Source organism: Mus musculus, chromosome 19, assembly GCF_000001635.26.
Source record: "Mus musculus strain C57BL/6J chromosome 19, GRCm38.p6 C57BL/6J".
Classification (NCBI taxonomy): Eukaryota; Metazoa; Chordata; class Mammalia; order Rodentia; family Muridae; genus Mus; species Mus musculus.
In genome coordinates this window covers 37,282,880-37,305,829 of record NC_000085.6, presented here as the reverse complement: position 1 = coordinate 37,305,829, position 22,950 = coordinate 37,282,880, and the positions used below count along the sequence as shown (strand labels likewise).

At 41.5% G+C, this 22,950-nt stretch overlaps 1 protein-coding gene and 1 pseudogene across 1 annotated transcript in view; both read left to right on the top strand.

Moving 5' to 3' along the window:
* The window catches only part of Ide (insulin degrading enzyme), a gene marked incomplete at its 5' end in the record, with an annotated part of 65,802 nt that overhangs the window by 28,715 nt on the left and 14,137 nt on the right, over positions 1–22,950 (top strand). The window contains 8 exon segments of the mRNA NM_031156.4: positions 1,834–1,936; positions 7,656–7,778; positions 9,865–9,947; positions 15,016–15,160; positions 17,622–17,732; positions 18,597–18,717; positions 20,533–20,624; positions 21,598–21,709. Coding sequence (NP_112419.4) covers positions 1,834–1,936; positions 7,656–7,778; positions 9,865–9,947; positions 15,016–15,160; positions 17,622–17,732; positions 18,597–18,717; positions 20,533–20,624; positions 21,598–21,709 — 890 coding nt within the window.
* On the top strand, positions 9,993–10,737 carry Rpl10-ps6 (ribosomal protein L10, pseudogene 6; annotated as a pseudogene).

Genomic DNA, 22,950 nt, shown 5'->3' with positions numbered 1-22,950 from the left:
AGAAGCAGTGAGCTCGCAGCATGGTCCACAAGTGTGGAGGAGAGAGAGCAAGCTAGAAATGGCATCATCCTTGTAATGTTTCTAAACCCACCCCTAGTGAAATACTTCCTCCAGCAAGGCCACACTTCTACAACTCCCCAAAAAGGGCTTCCAACCAGGGACTGCAGACAAATGCCCAAGACTTTGGAGGAGGTGTCTCTCTCTGTCTCGGTCTCTGTCTCTCTGTCTCTCTCTTTTTGTTTTTTTGTTTGTTTGTTTGTTTTGTTTTGTTTTTTGATTTTTTGAGACATGGAGGATGTTTCTCATTCAAAACATCACATTTCGTTTGCCAGGCAGTGGTGGCCTACACCTTTAATCCCAGCATTTTGGAGACAGGCAGGTCGATTTCTGAGTTTGAGGCTAGCCTGGTCTAAAGAGTGAGTTCCAGGATAGCCAGGGCTATACAGACAAACCCTGTCTTGAAATCCCCTCACCCCCACGCGCGCGCGCGTGCACACACACACACACAAAACCCTATCACATTTCTTGACCACCACAATTTGAGTTCTCTTCTAGGTAATTTCTGGTGTTTCATCAAAGATAGCGCTTAATAGGCCAGCGGATGGGAGTTTCTCAGCAGGAAGACCAGTGTGCATAGAGTAGTTAAATTTGCTGTTAGTTTCTGGTAGTACACAGACCAGAGCCAGGCAGTGGTGGCGCAAGCCTTTAGTCCCAGTACTCAGGAGACAGAGGCAGGTTCATCTCTGAGTTTGAGGCCAGTGTGGTCTACATGGTGAGTCCTAGGACGGACAGAGCTACACAGAGAAACCCTGTCTTGGGAGTGGGAGTTAGGGCAGGTGCGGGGGTGGGGGAGTGTAGTACATAGAACAGAAACAAGTTAGTAAAGTTTGCTTTGGGTTTGTTGGGGAAGGAACAGCCCTGATGTTTTAGTTCTGTGATAAGGACTGAATCTATAGCTGCACATATGCTAGGCATGTATTCTACACTGCGCTGGGCCTTCAGCCCACAGCTGAAGTCTGTGTGATCACTAGATGGACCTGCATTCTTAGCTATTACTGTTAACTCTAAGCCTGAGCTACCCTGGGAAGTAATACACTTCTGTAAGGACCATTTCTTAATACCTTTGATTTTGTTGCAGTTAGCGTCTAGCTATGTAGCTAAGGCTGGCTTCCAACTCAGGATACTCCCACCTCAGCTGGCATCACAAACAGGAGCCATATCTCCATCTTTATTCAGTTTTTTCCCTTCTTTTAAATTGGGCCATAGCATCCCTAGACGAGAGCTCTCCTATAGCAGCCCCCTTTTGCACTAGAATCAGTGGGCTGTGAACAGAGGACAATGGGGCCATGCTCAGAAGCCAGTGCACGTGCTGCCTGTTGATAGGGTTTTAAGAGGGCCAATGTTTTGCCAACTTGACACAAGCTAGAGTCATCTGAAAAAGGGGACCATCAATTGAGGAAAATACCTTTATCAGATGGGCTTATGGTTTCTTGACTAATGTGGGTGTAGGGTGTCTAGCCCAGTAAGCAGTGGTTAGTTGTGATTAAAAAGCAAGCTGAGCCAGCCCCGAGGAGCAGGCATGTAAGCAGCATTTCTCCCTGGTTCTGCTTCTGTCCCTGCCCCGACATCCCCTCAGAGAAGGGCTGAGCTGTAAGAGGGGTCACACCCTTTCTTCTCCATCATGCTCTTGGTCCTGATGTGTATCCTAGCAACAGAAAGCAAGTTAGGACATGGCTCGGCGGATTCTTGGACACTGTTTGCATTTTCATGGATCAAAGTCTGTGCATATGACCTATGTATCATATCTGTTTTGTGTTTTCCATCTGTCTCTAGGGTGGCAATAGTTTCCAAATCATTTGAAGGGAAAACTGACCGCACAGAGCAGTGGTATGGAACACAGTATAAGCAAGAAGCTATCCCAGAGGACATCATTCAGGTAGGATCAAGTCACCTGTGATTCAACCTGAGGTGGGAACAATGAGAACAGGGCTCCCTCCATCCTTAGGCTGGGTCCCAGGAGCAGAGAGTGCTGCCCCGCTGTTATCCTTATTGTCCTGGGAAGAGTGAAAGAGGAGCTAGAGAGCTGGAAGGTGGAACTTTTCATGAAGTGGTGCCCTCTGGCACTTTCTTGTATGTTTATCAAACCACCAGGGCTGCAAAATAAATAGACTCTGAACTTCAACATCCAAGCACTGCAGTGTTGTAAACAGAGTTGCACAGCGCCAGGAAGGCAAGAGCTGAGGAAGTCGGGCCGTGGAAGACAAGCTGCAGTCCTGGCTAGGATGCACACTGGTTTTACTTTTGGGTAGCATTATATTTTGCCCTCATTGTCTGGTTACTTGTGTTGTCAACACAAGAGAACCGTGATTTATTTCCAAGCAGTTGTGTTTAGTCTGCATTTTACCACACTTGTCAGTGGCTTAGGCTTTGTTTAGCTTCATAGAATCTTTTTCTGTTTTGCCTTGTTGGCTATAGATTACTCAAAAGTACTAGATAACATTACAAGTAGTGAACCTTTTTTTTTTAATTTATTTTTATTTCATATGCATTGGTGTTTTGTCTGCATGTATGTCTATATGAGGGCATCAGATCCCCTGGAAATAGAGTTACAGACAGTTGTGAGCTGCTATGTAGTTGCTGGGATTTGAACCTGAGTTCTCTGGAAGACCAGCCAGTGCTCTGAGACATCTCTCTAGCCCAAACTTTTTTTTTTCAATGACAACATAGTAAAATAAGTTTTTGGTTTTTTAAAGATTTATTTATTTATTTATTTTATGTATATGAGTACACTGCAGCTGTCTTCAGAAGTCTTCAGACATGCCAGAAAAAGAGCATCAGATCCCATTACAGGTGGTTGTGAACCACCATATGATTGCTGGAAATTGAACTCAGGACCTCAAGAAGAGCAGCCAGTGCTCTTAACCACTGAGCCATCTCTCCAGCCCAGTAAAATACATTTTTAATTCCGTGTGCATATGTTTGTGGATATCATAGGACAACTTTGTGTAGTCCTTTCTTTTTTATCTCCACATGGGTTCCGGGGACGGAGCGCAGGTATCCAGGCTGGTGTAGCCAGTGCCTGAGGAGCCATCTCTCTGGTCTAAAAAAGAAATAATTTAAGAAAATAAATTATCACTGATACTTCAGGGATCTCCAACATTGTGATGCCCTCCAGAGTGTAACTAAATCCATATTCTTAAACTAAAAAAAATCCTCCATTTTCTTCAGTCAATGCTGGGGCTGAAATAATCTAAAAAGGAAGAGACTCCTCCACCCCCCATTTATCAAATCATGACCATAAAACCTCCTGTTTACCAAATTGTGACCGTAACAGCCTTGCCCCGTAGAATTCTTTTTAAGTTTATCTGGAAGTACAGCAGTGAGACAGCTTGCTATGTATTTCTTAGCCCCAGCTCAGCTTTTCTGGAGACTTAAGATGCAGGGTAAAAACTGTTCAACTCTCTACTCTCCCCATGCCAAAGGAATGCAAGTGTTGACACCAAAATCGAGTTTCAGCATCTACATAGCTGTGACGGGATGGCTAGGTGACTGACGGAATCCAGAGTTAATGGCACTTGCTTGTCTTTTGGGCTTTTAATAATAAAATGTCTTTTATTTGTGAACCTGAGCCTTTAACAGCCAGTGAACAGTGTATAAATTAGGGTTCAACAATCACAGGCCTGAGTTCTGTCCTTAGCTTCTGGAACCATTTCATGTGTCAGTGTTGATGTAAGTCCTGTCTTTGTTTTGCCCGTGTCTTGAGTTATTATTGGCTTACGTAACAGTTTGCATCTCTTCTGGAAGAAACACCTGACTTGATGGGTTGGTGAGAGTGCCTGGTGGTTAGAGGCACCTGCTGCCAACACTGATAACGCAGGTTCCCTGGAACCCACATGGCAGGTGGAAGGAGAGACCTGATCCCTACATCTTGTCCTCTGACTGCCACACAAGCATCATGGGTGTGTGCAACTGCATACAAAATAAATAAGTGGAAAATTAGAAGTTCTGAAGTGAAAGAAGTCCCTTCCCTCTAGCCTGGACTTCAGGCCATAAATGGAGACATAACTGAAAGTGTGGTTTAAATACACCTGTGTGCATGACTAGTTTTTAAATACACCTGTGTACATGACTAGTTTTTAAATACACCTGTGTACATGACTGGTTTTTAAATACACCTGTGTACATGACTGGTTTTTAAATACACCTGTGTACATGACTGGTTTTTAAATACACCTGTGTACATGACTGGTTTTTAAATACACCTGTGTACATGACTGGTTTTTAAATACACCTGTGTACATGACTGGTTTTTAAATACACCTGTGTACATGACTGGTTTTTAAATACACCTGTGTACATGACTGGTTTTTAAATACACCTGTGTACATGACTGGTTTTTAAATACACCTGTGTACATGACTGGTTTTTAAATACACCTGTGTACATGACTGGTTTTTAAATACACCTGTGTACATGACTGGTTTTTAAATACACCTGTGTACATGACTGGTTTCTAAATACACCTGTGTACATGACTGGTTTCTAAATACACCTGTGTACATGACTGGTTTTTAAATACACCTGTGTACATGACTGGTTTTTAAATACACCTGTGTACATGACTGGTTTCTAAATACACCTGTGTACATGACTGGTTTTTAAATACACCTGTGTACATGACTGGTTTTTAAATACACCTGTGTACATGACTGGTTTTTAAATACACCTGTGTACATGACTGGTTTTTAAATACACCTGTGTACATGACTGGTTTTTAAATACACCTGTGTACATGACTGGTTTTTAAATACACCTGTGTACATGACTGGTTTCTAAATACACCTGTGTACATGACTGGTTTCTAAATACACCTGTGTACATGACTGGTTTTTAAATACACCTGTGTACATGACTGGTTTTTAAATACACCTGTGTACATGACTGGTTTCTAAATACACCTGTGTACATGACTGGTTTTTAAATACACCTGTGTACATGACTGGTTTTTAAATACACCTGTGTACATGACTGGTTTTTAAATACACCTGTGTACATGACTGGTTTTTAAATACACCTGTGTACATGACTGGTTTTTAAATACACCTGTGTACATGACTGGTTTTTAAATACACCTGTGTACATGACTGGTTTTTAAATACACCTGTGTACATGACTGGTTTTTAAATACACCTGTGTACATGACTGGTTTTTAAATACACCTGTGTACATGACTGGTTTTTAAATACACCTGTGTACATGACTGGTTTTTAAATACACCTGTGTACATGACTGGTTTTTAAATACACCTGTGTACATGACTGGTTTTTAAATACACCTGTGTACATGACTGGTTTCTAAATACACCTGTGTACATGACTGGTTTTTAAATACACCTGTGTACATGACTGGTTTTTAAATACACCTGTGTACATGACTGGTTTTTAAATACACCTGTGTACATGACTGGTTTTTAAATACACCTGTGTACATGACTGGTTTTTAAATACACCTGTGTACATGACTGGTTTTTAAATACACCTGTGTACATGACTGGTTTTTAAATACACCTGTGTACATGACTGGTTTTTAAATACACCTGTGTACATGACTGGTTTTTAAATACACCTGTGTACATGACTGGTTTTTAAATACACCTGTGTACATGACTGGTTTTTAAATACACCTGTGTACATGACTGGTTTTTAAATACACCTGTGTACATGACTGGTTTTTAAATACACCTGTGTACATGACTGGTTTTTAAATACACCTGTGTACATGACTGGTTTTTAAATACACCTGTGTACATGACTGGTTTTTAAATACACCTGTGTACATGACTGGTTTTTAAATACACCTGTGTACATGACTGGTTTTTAAATACACCTGTGTACATGACTGGTTTTTAAATACACCTGTGTACATGACTGGTTTTTAAATACACCTGTGTACATGACTGGTTTTTAAATACACCTGTGTACATGACTGGTTTTTAAATACACCTGTGTACATGACTGGTTTTTAAATACACCTGTGTACATGACTGGTTTTTAAATACACCTGTGTACATGACTGGTTTTTAAATACACCTGTGTACATGACTGGTTTTTAAATACACCTGTGTACATGACTGGTTTTTAAATACACCTGTGTACATGACTGGTTTTTAAATACACCTGTGTACATGACTGGTTTTTAAATACACCTGTGTACATGACTGGTTTTTAAATACACCTGTGTACATGACTGGTTTTTAAATACACCTGTGTACATGACTGGTTTTTAAATACACCTGTGTACATGACTGGTTTTTAAATACACCTGTGTACATGACTGGTTTTTAAATACACCTGTGTACATGACTGGTTTTTAAATACACCTGTGTACATGACTGGTTTCTAAATACACCTGTGTACATGACTGGTTTTTAAATACACCTGTGTACATGACTGGTTTCTAAATACACCTGTGTACATGACTGGTTTCTAAATACACCTGTGTACATGACTGGTTTCTAAATACACCTGTGTACATGACTGGTTTTTAAATACACCTGTGTACATGACTGGTTTTTAAATACACCTGTGTACATGACTGGTTTCTAAATACACCTGTGTACATGACTGGTTTTTAAATACACCTGTGTACATGACTGGTTTTTAAATACACCTGTGTACATGACTGGTTTTTAAATACACCTGTGTACATGACTGGTTTTTAAATACACCTGTGTACATGACTGGTTTTTAAATACACCTGTGTACATGACTGGTTTTTAAATACACCTGTGTACATGACTGGTTTTTAAATACACCTGTGTGCATGACTGGTTTTTAAATACACCTGTGTGCATGACTGGTTTTTAAATACACCTGTGTACATGACTGGTTTTTAAATACACCTGTGTACATGACTGGTTTTTAAATACACCTGTGTACATGACTGGTTTTTAAATACACCTGTGTACATGACTGGTTTTTAAATACACCTGTGTACATGACTGGTTTTTAAATACACCTGTGTACATGACTGGTTTTTAAATACACCTGTGTACATGACTGACCTACCAGATTCTCTTTGTTCCATTAATCCAGCTTTTTCTATTTTAAATTATTTTATTCATTTACATTCTAAATGTGCCCCCCCCCAGATTTTTGTTTAAGCAGCTGATTAGAAGCTGCAGAAAGGAAAAAAGAATGTATAGATGAATGTAAAATCTTTTAGTACCAGAAAACTCAAGTGGCATGAAAATCCATCAGTAGGTTCTGGTTGTAGCCCCTTTACATATGATGGGATAATGTTCCTTCAGACTTGCTTACACGGTGGGCAAAGGCACCAGCTGGTTTGTTTGTTCCTTTGTTTTGGTTTGTCTTTTTTATTTTTTATTTTTCATTTGTTTGTAGTTTTGAGAGGGGTTCTCATTATGTAGCCATGGCTAGCCAAGAAGTCAGCCAGGCGGGTGTCTAACTGGGCATCCTCCTGCCTCAGCTTCCCGAGCACTAGGATTGCAGGTGTGAGCCACCTTGTTCAATTAACATTTGTCATTGCTTTGCTGTAGATCAAACCAGGGTATAGCCTCAGCCCAAAGACAGTATTTGTAACTCTTGAGTTATATTAGTAATTACTTTCATGTGTGTGTTTTATTATTCATCCAGAAATGGCAAAATGCTGACCTTAATGGAAAATTTAAGCTTCCAACAAAGAATGAATTTATTCCCACAAATTTTGAGATTTTGTCATTAGAAAAAGATGCAACACCATACCCTGCTCTTATTAAGGTAATGTGTTAAATTTGCCGGTTGGTTGGTTGGTTGGTTTATACATGTGGGGGTGGCAGTGGTGGGCATCTTATGTTCCCCAACTCTTCAAGGTCAAATGATCCTCTTGATTCAGCTCCTGAATCTCTTGTTCTGTAGGGACACGCTTCCATTCCACAGAATCAGTGATTTTAAATGTAAAGGCCAGGCCTATTACATGGAGAAATAAAGAGAATTCCTTATATTTGGAACTTTGTTAATTTAGGATTTGTCACATCCTAAGAGATGATAGAAATGCTGTAAAAGAATGCAAGAAATAATATGAAGTTAAAAATGCAACAGCAAAAAACAAAACAAACCTGGACAACAAACATAGGATCTAGATGATTGCTTTGCTGCAGAAAAAGAAAGTCAGGGCTCTAATCAAGTCAGTTGAAAGGTCCCAGGCTCCTCTCCATATCCACTGAAGACCTGATAAAGAAGTGGGTTTGCGCCACCTGGAGCAAGGTGGTGAGTGGGGGGAGCCAGTGGAGGGAGGCAGACGCTAACAGTGTCTGCTCAGAGCTCCTGAGTTACAGGGGTGGGAGGGGTGAGAGGGCTCCCCCTTTGTTTTCAGAAAGTTCATTTCACACCTTGGATAAAGTTGTAGAAAAGTTGCAACATAGTCTTTGTTCTAAACTTACAAACTGAATCTCAAGCCTATAGATGCTCCTTTCCGTTGTTTTTGTCTTCAGATGACCTAATACGTATCCTTGTTAAGGAACACAGAATTTCATTTATCTTAAGCAACTAGGTTATTAGTGAGACATGTTTTTCTTTTGAGATGACTTTAATGAGTTACTACTATGTTAAGCCTGCCTCTCTCTGGGTAAGAGCTCTACCACTAAGCTATGTGCTAGTCCTTGTAGTTTTGGACAGGTCTTGCTATGGAGCTCAGGCTAGCTCAGTGTAGCTGAGTCTAGCCTCATTGGTCCTCCCCAGCTTTCCAAATGCTGGCTTTGCAGTTGTGCCTCCATGCCTGGTTGGGCTGTTGTTAAATGTTTTGTCAGAGTAAAGCGGTGAGCTCATTGTATCAATTACATCTCCTAACAGAATTTCAAAGTTTAAAATGAGCATTTGAGAGCATTCTTAGTATAGAATGAATGAAATAAGTTAAGGCGGTATTAGATTGTTCATCTTTGTATGTTTTCTACTGCAGCATAACAAATTATTCTAAAACCGATCAGCTTTGAAACCACAGACATCATTTTAAAAGTCAGTTAAAACCACAAAGATATACTTTCTGAGGTTTGGGGTTCTGGTTCAAGTTCTGTAATGAGGTGCTGTCTGTGGCTTTGCTCTTTGGAAGGCTGAACTTAGGCTGGAGAATTCTTTCCCAGGTACAATTTTTGTGGTTAACAGACCTTGGTCTTCAACATGTAGACTCCATAGGGTTGTTTGACATGGCACCTGGCTTTCCCCAGTTGAAAGCAGCAGAAGGTGAAGTGACCAAGGCAGTAGCCAGCACCTTAGAATTAAATCTCTGGGACAGAGTGCTGTTGAGTCTGTCTGTCATTTTTGCTAGTTAGGCACACTAACCCTGATGAGAGCCAGACTACAAGGGTGTGACTCCCAGCCGGCAAGGGTTGGGGATCATCATAGAAGGTTCTGACCCTTCTGATGCTGCAACCCTTTATTATAACTGGTTACCCCAACCATAAATTATTTCATTGCTACTTCATAACTTTAATGTTGCTGCTGTTATGAATCATGATATAAACCCATAGGCTGAGCATGGAGGACTGCTGCCCTGGAGACTGGCTGACACACTGACCCGAAAGGGCTCCCCGTGTCCAGAAGGATGGTGACAGAGCAGGTGGTGCTGATGTCTCCCATCTGTCTCCCCCACCGTGCTCTCATCTCCCTATTCACGGGGAGTAGCGGGCTGACTGTTCCCTGACACAGGGCTGGCAGTCTTCTCTCTGGTCTGCTCGCTAGCCTGGTGCTTCAAGGCTGTGGAGCAGCAACCTTCAGAGCCATGTGCTTTGCCCCTCAACTTGAAGAGCTCTTTGGGTGTACACTTTTATGGAATGCATCTGTTTCTAACCAAGCTGTTTCTCTGTCCCAGGATACAGCCATGAGTAAGCTGTGGTTCAAACAAGATGATAAATTTTTCTTGCCGAAAGCTTGTCTCAACTTTGAATTTTTCAGGTATGTAATTGAATCTAGCCAAACAACTTAAAAAATCAAGTTATGCTCTTTTCCTCTGGCGCGCCACCGACGATCCTATTGTCATCATGGGCCGCCGCCCCGCCCGGTGTTACCGGTATTGTAAGAACAAGCCATACCCAAAGTCTCGTTTCTGCCGTGGTGTCCCTGATGCTAAGATCCGAATCTTTGATTTGGGACGGAAGAAAGCAAAAGTTGATGAATTCCCACTTTGTGGCCATATGGTGTCAGATGAATATGAGCAACTCTCTTCTGAAGCACTGGAGGCTGCCCGTATTTGTGCCAACAAATACATGGTAAAGAGTTGTGGCAAGGATGGCTTTCATATCCGAGTGAGGCTCCACCCTTTCCATGTCATCCGTATCAACAAGATGTTGTCCTGTGCTGGGGCTGACAGGCTCCAGACAGGGATGCGTGGTGCCTTTGGGAAGCCCCAGGGCACAGTGGCCAGGGTTCACATTGGCCAGGTCATCATGTCCATCCGAACCAAGTTGCAGAACAAGGAACATGTGATTGAGGCTCTGTGAAGAGCCAAGTTCAAGTTCCCTGGCCGCCAGAAGATCCACATCTCAAAGAAGTGGGGCTTCACCAAGTTTAATGCAGATGAATTTGAAGACATGGTTGCTGAGAAGCGGCTCATTCCTGATGGCTGTGGTGTCAAATATATCCCCAATCGTGGTCCTCTGGACAAGTGGAGAGCCCTGCATTCCTGAAGGCTTCAATAGTTCTCCTATACCCTACCAAATCGTTCAATAATAAAATCTCGCATCAAAAAAAAAAAAAAAAAATCAAGTTATGCTGGGCGGTGGTGGTGCATGCCTTTAATCCCAGCACTCGGGAGGCAGAGGCAGACGGATTTCTGAGTTCGAGGCCAGCCTGGTCTACAGAGTGAGTTCCAGGACAGCCAGGGCTACACAGAGAAACCTTGTCTCGAAAAAAACAAAACAAAACAAAAAAAAATATCGTTACATTTTGTTGAGTTTTCTGTTCCTAAGCATCCATATTTTAAAATACTGAGAATTAAATTTCTCCTAGCCAAGGAAAGGCTGTGAGGAATTGCTGAGAGCCAAGGTTCATTCTTTCTTGCATTAAGGAGTATAATACCCTTTGGCTCACGTGATTCATGCTAGCTCTTAGTAGGAGGGGCTGCTTAGCTGTCAGGCCATGGGAATCTGAAGGAGTTAATAGATTTATCCAGAAGCTTCATTAAGAAAAGAAGGAACAATGGGAACGTTTTTCTTGTTGATTTTTATTCAATTCCTGAAACTTGCCCAGGGATGTAGCTGTGTGCATGTGTGTGTTTGTATGTGTGCCTAGGGATACGTACAAGTGTGAATAAATAAACACATGTGTATATGTTTCTAAAGGTACACATGAATGTGTTTATACATAGAGAAGAGAGCAATAGGGTTTCCTCTTGTAATGACATTTGCCTGGAGCCTTCTAACAATTATGACATTGAACTTAGGGAAGAATCTTCCAGCTGTAGTTAAACCTGCAGAGGAGCAAAGCCCAGAGATCACCTTGACCGTCACCTCACTGACGACCTTGAACCTGCAGTGCTCACATTCTCAGTCCTCTGACATGTTCAAGTTTCATGGTCAAATGTTAGTGCTTTTAAACTGCTAAATTTTAGAATACTTTCAAATAATATCAGTGAACACACAGGTAGGCGGTTATCCTGCCTTACCCCAGTGTTGGGATTGCAGACGTACACTACCATACCTGGCTCATACTATAATGTGATATTTCTAAATTTCAACGTACTTTTAAAAATTCATTTATCATGTAACAGTGTTCAAAATGATAAAAGCGTCTTTGAGTTTTACATTATTCAAATGGCAAGACATAAATTAAAGAGATAACTTTAAATGTTTTGAGAAGGAAAATATCTAAATATAAAGTTAATAATTTTCACAAGTAAATTTGTTAAGATTTTAGGGATATGCATAGTGTTCCATACTATTAGATGTACATATTTTCTAATCTATTTTTAATTTCTTGGGTAATGGGAGTGAATTCTTTGCTTGTTTGTCTCGTTGGTTTGGTGTTTATAAAATTTTCCTAATTTATTTCTATGTATGTATATGTCTGCACATGCGCATATATACATGTATGTAGGTACCCTGGAGGCCAGAGAGGTGTTGCATCCTCTGGACCTGCATTTATATGTGATTGTGAGCCATCTGGCGTGGATACTGGGAACTGAGCTTGGGTCATCTGGAAGAGCAGCAGGCATTCCTAACCTCTGAACTATTCCTTGCGTTTGGCTTTTTGAGGCTAAGTCTCACCCTAGCCAGACTGACCTAGACCTCAACATGAAGTCCCCACACTGGTCTCATATTCATGATCCTCCTGCCTTAGCCTCCTGAGTGCTGAAGGGGGTGAGCCACCAATCACAAGGCATCGTTTAATATTCTAAGCTGCTTGCCCCATTGGTTGCTGTGACTGTAAGAGTTAATTTCTTCACAGTGCCTGTTGAGAAACTCTTTTACATCTCACCTCTGATGTGCTCAGCACAGTTTCTGAAACTGAAATTGAAAATGTCTGCTTCCCACAGATTCATCTCCCTCCTCTGATCTATTTTTCCCTAGAGAATCACTGTTGACCTTGTCATACATACATTTGAATAGAGATTGTAAGCAATGGGTGGCTGATGCACGCCGCTAATGCCAGCACTCAGGAGGCAGTGGCAGGTGGAGTTGGAGGCCAACCTGGTCTACAAAGTGAGTTCCAGGACAGCCAGGGCTACACAGGAAAACCCTGTCTCCAAAAACTAATAAAGGAAGAAAGAAAAAGGAGATAAATCATACATGTGTGTTGTATATGCCCTTTTCAGAAATAGAATTAAATTCTGTATACTGGGTCACAGTTTTTAAGACGCTCTCTCTTTAAGACCAGATATATCTGTATAGTATCTGATTACAATGTATTTGAGCTAGAATTTACATATTTCAGTGGAATCCTGGTGTCTCTTAAAAGTTAAGTTTTAGGCCACTCCAGTGCCTTAGCACATGTTTGTATGACCTGGTGTTTTGGGACACTTATAATTCTCTTCTCAGCTTGAGTCATGTGACACTGAACCTCTAATCTCGGTCCTCCTGACTCTTAGCCGTGGCAGCTCTAGTTGCCAAAGAGATGACTTTGTCATGGTCTTACTATTTTTCTTTTTCTTTTTAAAGATTTATTTATTTATTTTATGTACATAAGTACACTGTAGCTGTCTTCAGACACACCAGAAAGGGCATGAGATCACATTGCAGATGGTTGTGACCACCATTTTTTTGCTGGGATTTGAACTCAGGTCCTTTGGAAGAGTAGTCAGTGCTCTTAATCACTGAGCCATCTCTCCAGCCCATGGTCTTCCTTTTTTTTTTGATAGGCACTAGCGTTCTCTCCCACACACACACCCTTTCTCTGTCTCTGTGTGTGTGTGTGTGTGTGTGTGTGTGTGTGTGTGTGTGTGTGTGTGTGTGTGTGTGAGTGACTGAGTGAACAACAGCTTAAGTTGAAAGCTGCTCAATGCCTAAAGAGGATTTGTCATTTCATACAATACAATAAGAAAATTAAACCAAGATAAGAGAGATGGCTTTGCAGGTAACAGTGTTGCCCCAAGACTGACAAACTAAGTTCAGTCCCTGGGACTCATATGGGAGTAGAAAACCAACTACCACAAGCTGACCTATGGATTATATATGCATGCCATATAATAGATAATAGGTGTGTGCATGCACACATGCACACATAAACCCATATACATTTTTAAAAGAATTAATGGCAACATCCATTTAGATTTTTCTCTTTTGTTTTAACTTTGCAAGTAACTAAGCATTTTTCTGCATTTTTGCTTTATTATTAGCGTGGATAAAAGAGTTAGCATTTCTTTCAGCACATAAATGTGTAGTGTAGTGTGTAACTGTGCTACAAATAGAATAAAGCACATTCCTTCGGTCTGGAGCAGTCGTCAGGAAAGGTCTGTCTCCATGCCAGATCTCTCCAAGGCTTGCTCTCTGCTTGCTTTAGGGACAGGCTCAGCTGGCCCTGTTATCACTGTGGCCGGATTAACTATCTTATCTAATGGAGTAAATTTTGTGTCCTGCCTCCCCCATCCATAGTTGTTCATAACCCTGTCACCACCTGGTATAGCAGATTTAAGCCTGGTGCTTGTGTCTCCCAGTTAACTCAAGTCCCGAGCACACAGGGCTTTTGCTTGAGTTGCTCCTTCTCTGCTCTCAGGGTCTAGAGAGGAGCTCTACAGACAGTGTGTTATAACATATGTTGTTGAATTCATGGCTCTTTCCTTGATGCTGACAAAGGTAAGTAGTGTTATATAGTCTCAACTAAAAAGATTGTTTCAACTTTCATTTGAATCCCAAACTCCACTGCTGCCAACCCAGGTACCCAGGGAGAGGTAGTTTCCTGTCTGAGAGATGGGAAGTTAATATCTGCTTCTATTTAGCTGTTATGTGCTATTATATGTCTTTTTTCATACACTCTCACATAAATGTTTTCCTATTGTAATTTTTTTTCTAATTCTAGCTGCAGTTCTATGATGAACTTTATAAATATTCCAGTTGAGTTGTAGCTTGATTAGGGGTAAGCTAATACCTCCACAGTTCTCTGCAGTCTTTCTCTTTTAAGGCCATGCAGTTAGCGTGCACAGGCTTCCCAGTCTCACATTTCTGTACTCCGAGAGGACATGCTGATGCTGGGTCACCTTAGCGTCATCAAGCCTCCTCGCGGCAGCTGAAGGACAGCCCTGCGGTTTTCCGTTCCACACTCCCTGCCTCTCCTTTCTGATTTGTCAGTCCTACACCAGTTGAGATCATCAGCTCCTACTTCCCTGCCTCCAGTGCGCACACACACAGATTCCTGACACCCTCTCTCTTAGGCCTTTTTCTCCTCATGACAGAAAGAAACAGATTCAAGAATTCAGCCTTGTTCTTGGGAAATTATATAAACTATTATTGAGTTTCTGCACCCACCCCAAAGGCCACACAGCACACTGGGAAGTAATAAATCAGCTCTTTATGTCAACGTTTTCTTGCAGCCCGTTTGCTTATGTGGACCCCTTGCACTGTAACATGGCCTATTTGTACCTTGAGCTCCTCAAAGACTCACTCAACGAGTATGCATATGCAGCAGAGCTAGCAGGCCTGAGCTATGACCTCCAAAATACCATCTATGGGATGTATGTAAGTACCCATGTCTTAGAGCCTTCCACTCATCAACATTTTTATATTGATTTGATGGAAGCATTTTAAATTGTGGGTATGAGTTTGATTTCTTAAAAAAAAAAATGTTTATCGCTTACCGTATTTTCTCTTCATTTAATTTTTAAGTTAGCTTTTACTCTAACATTCCACTGTGTACCATTCATAGTATGCAGAGTTTCCTTGATTCTTTTTTTTTAACATCTTTCATCAGAATGTCATATTTTTCCCCTCAATCAAAACTGTGCCCGATTTAGGTTTAGCTCTTACCCATTCTGTATCTGAAATCTTGAGCTTCAGAATAGCAGAATGGAGTCCTCTCTCGGTAAACCGCGAGGCTGGCCTACCCTCTTCCTTAGAAGTCAGATCACGAGGCTGCATATCCATACTCTTCGGTCATGTTTCTCATTGTCATGCCACACCTGAGGTATCAAAGCATCTCTTCTGTTTTTCTTTTTGTTAGTCGCTACCTTTATGCTGATCCTCTCCATTGCAACATGACATACCTGTTTATCAGGTTATTGAAGGATGATTTAAAAGAGTATACATATGCAGCACGCCTGTCAGGTTTGAGCTATGCCATTGCATCAGGGATGAATGCAATACTTGTAAGTAAAATGCACACCAAAGAAGAGACAACACACTGTTGAAGCTTTCTGTAGAGCTTGGAAAATTATTAACTTGTGCATCTTTAAACAGGAAGGTTGATGGTTTTCTTCCTTGCACCTTGTAGATGACTGAAGGATTCAAAATGGTATTAGCCTACTAATAAATGATTGGGAAAATTCAGTGCATCTTATGCACATGTGTGCGCGCTCCACATGTATGGGCATGTTTTGTTTGAGATGTTTAACATACTAATCTTAAAAGCATGTTTTTCCCTCCATGTATTTGAGTCCTTTCCTACCTATAAGTAAAAGCTATTTGTTATTATTGGGTGCTTGAATTTTACTAATACATAAGCATCTCTTATGTCTATGGATAGTAGCAGAAAGTTTGTGTGTTCAGATCCGCCTGGCATGTTTCATTGACTGTTTTACATGCGTTATATGTACATCCTACCTTTGATGATATCTCAGTTCCAAAATAGCATTTGTTTAATGAATGGCACACATTATTCCCATGGGACTGCAGAGCTCATGCTTAGTAACGACTGAGATGAGAGCATGTCCCGGATCTCACACAAAAGACTTGAAATTGCATTTGTTTTCCACTTGTGTCTCCTTTTTACCAAAAAATTTTTTTCAGGTAGATGTTGTTTTATGTGTAAGAATAGATTCTACAGGTTGAGACTCAAAAGTCAACGTGAACCACAAGTAATTGTCTAGTTTGTTTATCCCTAGTGCCTCTCACAGCGTACTAGCATATACTTGTGATAAGTGGCTTCCTGACAGTTGTAGTTCATGCGGTCCACAGCATGCTTTCTGTGGTCAGGGATCTTTGCTCCAGCTGCGGCTCCTGCCTCTCAGGGACCTCACGGGGCAGTTCTTCTTGCAGTGTATCCTGTGTTGTTCCACGTGCTACACACACAGATGTAATTATGGCCTTTCCTCTTCCGTGCTCTCCGGATCTGAGGCTTTCTGAGGCTGATAAAGTAATCGATTCTCAGGAGAAATCCTCACAGTATATACAGATATCTTCCCTACAAATTTATTTGCCGTTGGCTTTTAGAACATCAGCAGAACTCCTAAAAAAGCAGGTAGTTAGGATTGCGATTCCTTGTTGGATAACACAGAATGACAGCAGCATTAGGCTATGGAATACAACTAGGGCTGCCTGACTTTTCCAAAGAGGACATGTTTTTTTTTTCCTCCCCTTTGAGGCAGGAAGTTGAGATGGGGTCTTGCTGTGTGACAAGCCTGGGACTGGCTGAGTAAACCAGATTGGCCCCCAACCGGGAGCCGCCTCGCTTCTGGATCTTCCAGTCCGAGCTGCTTATTTAAAGATTTTAAGTAGTTTCGGGATGTGTCCAGTAGCCAGCTAGGTAACAGTCTCTGGGGGTTTTGTCTCTTCACTACCTCCATTAAAAAGTATTAGTTAAGCTGTTCACTAGAGAGTCTTTCTTAAGACCAACTTCAGGGCTTTGAGTGTTGCTCTGTGGCGAAGCATATACTTAGCATGGCCCTGGAGTTCAGTCTCCAATACCAGAAAGAAAAAGACAAAACTTAAGACTGTAATTAAGTTCCACAAATGTGAGAACATGAATGTTGTGATATGGTAGGTGCCATTATAGTTAGGCCTCAGGGGAGTTTACCTACTATTGACTTTATTTGGGAAAAGCTGTTGTTTAATACGAAGATGACTAGTGTTAAATTAAGTTTATTGAGTTCCTTGTCTCATTTTCTACTTAATATACCTAGTATTGGCATTTTCAAAGTGTTTTTAAAATCAAGCTTAAGATGAAGCTATTGAAATGTTTTAATACCTTCACCTCTTTTCATAGCTCTCAGTGAAAGGTTACAATGACAAACAGCCAATTTTGCTGAAGAAGATCACCGAGAAAATGGCTACTTTTGAGATTGATAAGAAGAGATTTGAAATTATCAAAGAGGCCGTAAGTCTTGTAACTTGCTTTTATAATTTTTCTTAATTCAGTTATCTTGCCGTATTTTTAAAAAGTAATTTATTTATTTTTATTTCATGTACATTTGTGTTTTGCCGTCATATATGTCCGTGTGAGGTTTCAGATCCCTTGAACTGGAGTTTCAGACAGTTGTGGGCTTCCATGTGGGTGCTGGGGATTGAACCCTGGTCATCTGGAAAAGCAGGCAATACTCTTAACTACTGAGCCAGCTCTCCAGACCCTATATTCTCATATTATAAAAATTGCTAATAATGAAGAGAGGATAAAAATTTTTTAAAACTTCATGATCCTGATGCAGTTATCTTATGCCATCTTTGATAAATCTTGTTTTCTACTCAGAAAGCTGAACCCACTAGTTATACACCTGACTGTCAGCTTCAAATCTACCATGGCTGCAGTTCTGGATCTGGGGGAAACTCCAGTGAGAGACTCCTTACAGTTTTCCTCCCAGCCTTCATCTCAGACAGAGGGCTGCCTGCTGGAAGAATTTTAGTTGGACATTCAGTAGCTACTACCCCTGTTACTTGCTAATGGAGACTTTTTGATGCTGTGCAGTATCTGAGGATCCCTGCAGACTGGGGCTTACTTTCTAAGGCACGCAAGGTGTCCCTTAGTGGAGGCATGCAGATGTATGTTAGAGGGGAAGATGTGGCCTGGGCGATGAAAATGCATGGCCTTTAGTTTAAGAACCAGAGAAGGGTAGAAACTCTATAGAAGAGAAAAACGCAGATATCGTTGCGTTCCAGTGATATAGCTTATGTAAAAGAAATTGGATTGTAGCTGATTTTCCCAGTCGACTTTGAAAATTAATGAACCTGTGTTCTCCCTCCCTAGTATATGCGATCTCTTAATAACTTCCGGGCTGAGCAGCCTCACCAGCATGCCATGTACTACCTCCGCTTGCTGATGACTGAAGTGGCCTGGACTAAAGATGAGCTAAAAGAAGCCCTTGACGGTGAGCCTCTTCTACTTCATTTTCTACCGTAGTCATTTCATTGTCTGAGGTGGGTGGTAAGAGCCTCACAGCTCAGTATGGTCCATTTACCAACTGTACACACACCCAGCCCTGCCTATAGATAAAGCAGTGGTCAGTTAGAGGATTTCTGGGTCAGGGCCATGGTTGAGAAGCACAAGTCAAAAGTTCATTTCGATGGAGACAGAGCAGGTGAGGGTTAGAGAAGAGATCCCCAAGGCAACACAGTGGGAGTGGACCATGTTCCAGTTCTGCAGTGACTTGCAGCTCAGTGGCTTTAAGTAAGACTTTAGACTTAGATAAGACTCCAAGGGTGCGGGTGCGTGCGTGCATGCATGTGTGTGTAACCTTTAAAATTAAGATAGTTGCACATACTTTTGGATTGAAAAACAGTATCTATAAAATGCCTGACCTATTAGGTTTTTAATTAATTAACTTAATAAGTTCCTAAAGAAGGACCAATATGTGAAAAAGGAATGGGAGTGGTAGAGAACTTACTGTTGGGATACTGTAATAACAATTGCCACAGCAGTGCCACCTACAGATGCTAAAATTAGTAAAAATTCGAGGGAAATCCAGTCAGTGATATTACTCGAAGAGTAAATGTGCTGGCCACCAAGCCTGATGCCTTGAGTTGGATTCCCGTGTGGTAGGAGGACTGAACTGACGCTGTATGTTGTCCTTCCCACACCCCCACGCTCCCACCCGTACATTTGTCACTACCACATGCATGAGCTTCTCTCTCCACCCTGGACCACCACACACTGGATCGATGGATGGATGGATGGATGGATGGGTGGGTGGGTGGATGGATGGATGGATGGATGGATGGATGAATAGTGTAAAAATTTTTAATTTAAAAATTTGAGGGAAATCTGTATATTTATATAGTCTCAACTTTTTTCTTCCAACAGGTATTTATTAATTATAATGGTAAAATTTGACTTTGATAGTTTTTGGTGGTGGGCACTTCCAAGTTGCATGTGGAACATGTACACCCTACTCCGTTACTACCCAGAGTAGAGCAGTATGCTTACAATGAAAGCACCTGGCAGACACCACCGTAGCCAAGCAGTTTGTTGTAACATATCCAGTGCCGTGACACATGCCTGTGCAGATGTTTGATGGGCATTGCCTCCCTAGTGCACCTCCCTACTGTTACATACATGACCTTGAGATGACCCTAGATAAGTAAAGGAGTTCTGAGGAACTCTCCAGTGAGAGACAGGAAGGGTGTGTGACAGGTAATTACAATATAGGAGTAGAGATAAGTCCTGGATGAAAAAAGGGTATTAGTGTAGTAATGAAGTCCAAGGCCAGGATTGGTGGAACATACCTTAATCCCAGTACTATGGTGCAGAGACTGGTAGATCCTGTGGTGTTCAAGGACAGCCTGGTCTAACTAGCAAGTTCTAGGACAGCCAGAGCAACACAGTGAGACACTGTTTCAAAACAACAAACAACAAAAACCTTTAAAAATCCTAATAAAGCCTCATCTCTGGTTAGCAATGTGTAGCAGCTGGGAGTGCAGCTGAGTGAGAGAGTGCTTGCCCAGCACGTACAAGGCCTCGGGTTTGAGCTAAAGAACCTTGAAAAAAGTGTCTGTCAGTATTGCTTGCTTAGGCTTTGATAATCCTATTAAAGTTATTGAAAGATGATAATATTAGACAAAACTGGGTGAATGATATAAAGGAACACTAGTATTTTTACAAGTCTTCTATAAATCTGAAACTCTTTCCGATACAAAGCTTTGTTTTTATATTTATACACAGATCATCCTATTTCTTACTCTTTCAGATGTTACCCTCCCCCGACTTAAGGCCTTCATACCTCAGCTGCTGTCACGGCTGCATATTGAAGCACTTCTCCATGGAAACATAACCAAGCAGGTACGAGGTGAAGTTCTAGCAGGCTTTTGTAGACCACTGTAAGATTATTTCCTCTATTCTCTCTCAAGACCTAACCAGCACAATGCTAAACACATTAGAATTAACTCAGCTTTCTCAGGAAGCAGGTCGGAAGGACATGTGAGAAATAGAATTATGATAGTTAACTTAGGCTCGTGGCTGGCCTGGCCTATACAGCCAGAGAAGAAGTGAAACTGATTACCCCTACCCGGTGCAGTCTCTCAGAATGCAGAAATCAGGACCTGCAAACCCCGACACTGCTGTATACTAGACATGCAATCTTATGAAAATGTATTTCGTCTGTTCTGCAGATCACAGGCCTGGACTCGCGACCACTCCATATGTCCCCCAGAACAACATGCTAGGCTCAGATGCTTGCTCGTTGTGGTTTAATTCACAATGCATACTCACGAGTATCTTTTCTGTTCCGGCTTCTGTGGTCAAGGTCACTGACATGGAGCTAATGTCTCCTTCCCAGTACCTCTCCATCTTTAGAAAGGCCTTTAGTCCCTGTGTCAGCACTATGTGGATAGTTGCTTAGATGTCTCTCTCTCTTTTCACTACTACTGTACTGATTGACAAACTCAGTTTTTATCCATTTGGAAAGGATTAAATGAATTTAATGTTTAAAATCTGTTGGGGTTTTTTAAGACTGGCTTTTTAAAAAAGATTTATTTATTAATTTTATGTATATGAGTACACTGTATTTGTCTTCTCTTCAAATACATCAGAAGAGGGCGTCAGATCACATTGCAGATGGTTGTGAGCGACCATGTGGTTGCTGGGAATTGAACTCAGGACCTATGGAAGAGCAGTCTCTCTAGCCCTAAAGTCCGTTTTTAGGAACATATATTTTTGTTTATTGTAATGGGCAATCCAGTAGGCTGTATTGATTTTCACAAGACAGGATGTACTGTGGTTTTTATAATACACTATGGCATTTCCTTTCCTCCAGGCTGCCTTAGGAGTTATGCAGATGGTAGAAGACACTCTTATCGAGCATGCTCACACCAAACCTCTCCTTCCAAGTCAGCTAGTCCGGTACAGAGAAGTCCAGCTCCCTGACAGTAAGTTGAAATGTGCTGTATTACAATGTGGCATAATTACAATGAGTTGAGTGTGCTTGGAAATAATATATGGTTTCATGTCAGAGATCTACAGGAAGCCTCGTTTATAGAAATATGGTTACAAGTAGGTGATTTTGCCAGAATTTCCCTGATTGGTGAGCCATATACGTGAAGGCAGGCAGTAATTTAGAGGAGATTGACATTGGAATTGTCTAGTACTTGCGTATAGAGGAGTCAGAGAATAAAACTCTCATACAGCTAATGAGATATGAATTGTGAGGGCTGGAGAGATGGCTAAGCGGGTGAGGTCATGCATGCGCTGTTCCTGGAAAGGACCTGACTTCTGTTCCCAGCATCCATTTTGGGGACTTAAAACCACCTATAACTCACTCCAGTTTGAGGGCATCTTGATACCCTCTGTCCTCCATAGGTGCCTACATTCATGAGCACAGCTACACACGTGCGTGCGCGTGCACACACACACACACACACACACACACACACACACACATACACATATCACACACAAAAATAAATCTTGTGGGGCTTGGTGATGTGCTCCACTAGTCCCAGCACTTGGGATGCAGAGTCAGTTGTATCTCTCTGAGTTCAAGGGCAAGCTGGGCTACAAGGTAACTTGCAGGCTAAAAAAAGAAATCTGGGCTAGAGATGTGGTCTAACTGGTAGAGTACTTGCCTAGCACAGAACGAAGGTGGGCGTGGTACGTGCTTGTATCTCAGCACTTGGAGGTGGAGGCAGGAGAATGATAAACCAAGATAATGAGTTAGAAGCCAGCTGGAATATGCGACTCTGTCGCCAAAAGTAAAAATTGAGGAAAACTAAGCTGCACTGAGATCATAGCACTCACTTGGAATCGTTGGCAGGAGTACTTTTAGAACAGTCACAAATGCAGATAAGAACATATTCCTTATGTTTTTATAAGGAGACAGCATAAGGAAATGCTTTATATGTTGAGATTTATAATGTTAGGTCATAGTTATATTAACAGTGGCTTCTTTGAATACAGAAATTCAGTGAACATGGTTTCAGTGTGGAACGGTAGTGGGGACATAGTAAACAAGAATAAGAACTTTGACACTTCAGGACATTCGTCACTGTTGGTGTTCCCCGTGTCTGCACTGTCCATGTTCCTTGACCCACGTCACAGGGCCTGTGTCTATACTCTGTTCTCTCCCCTGGCCTGTCATACAGCTATGACAAAATACCCAGTATAGGATGTG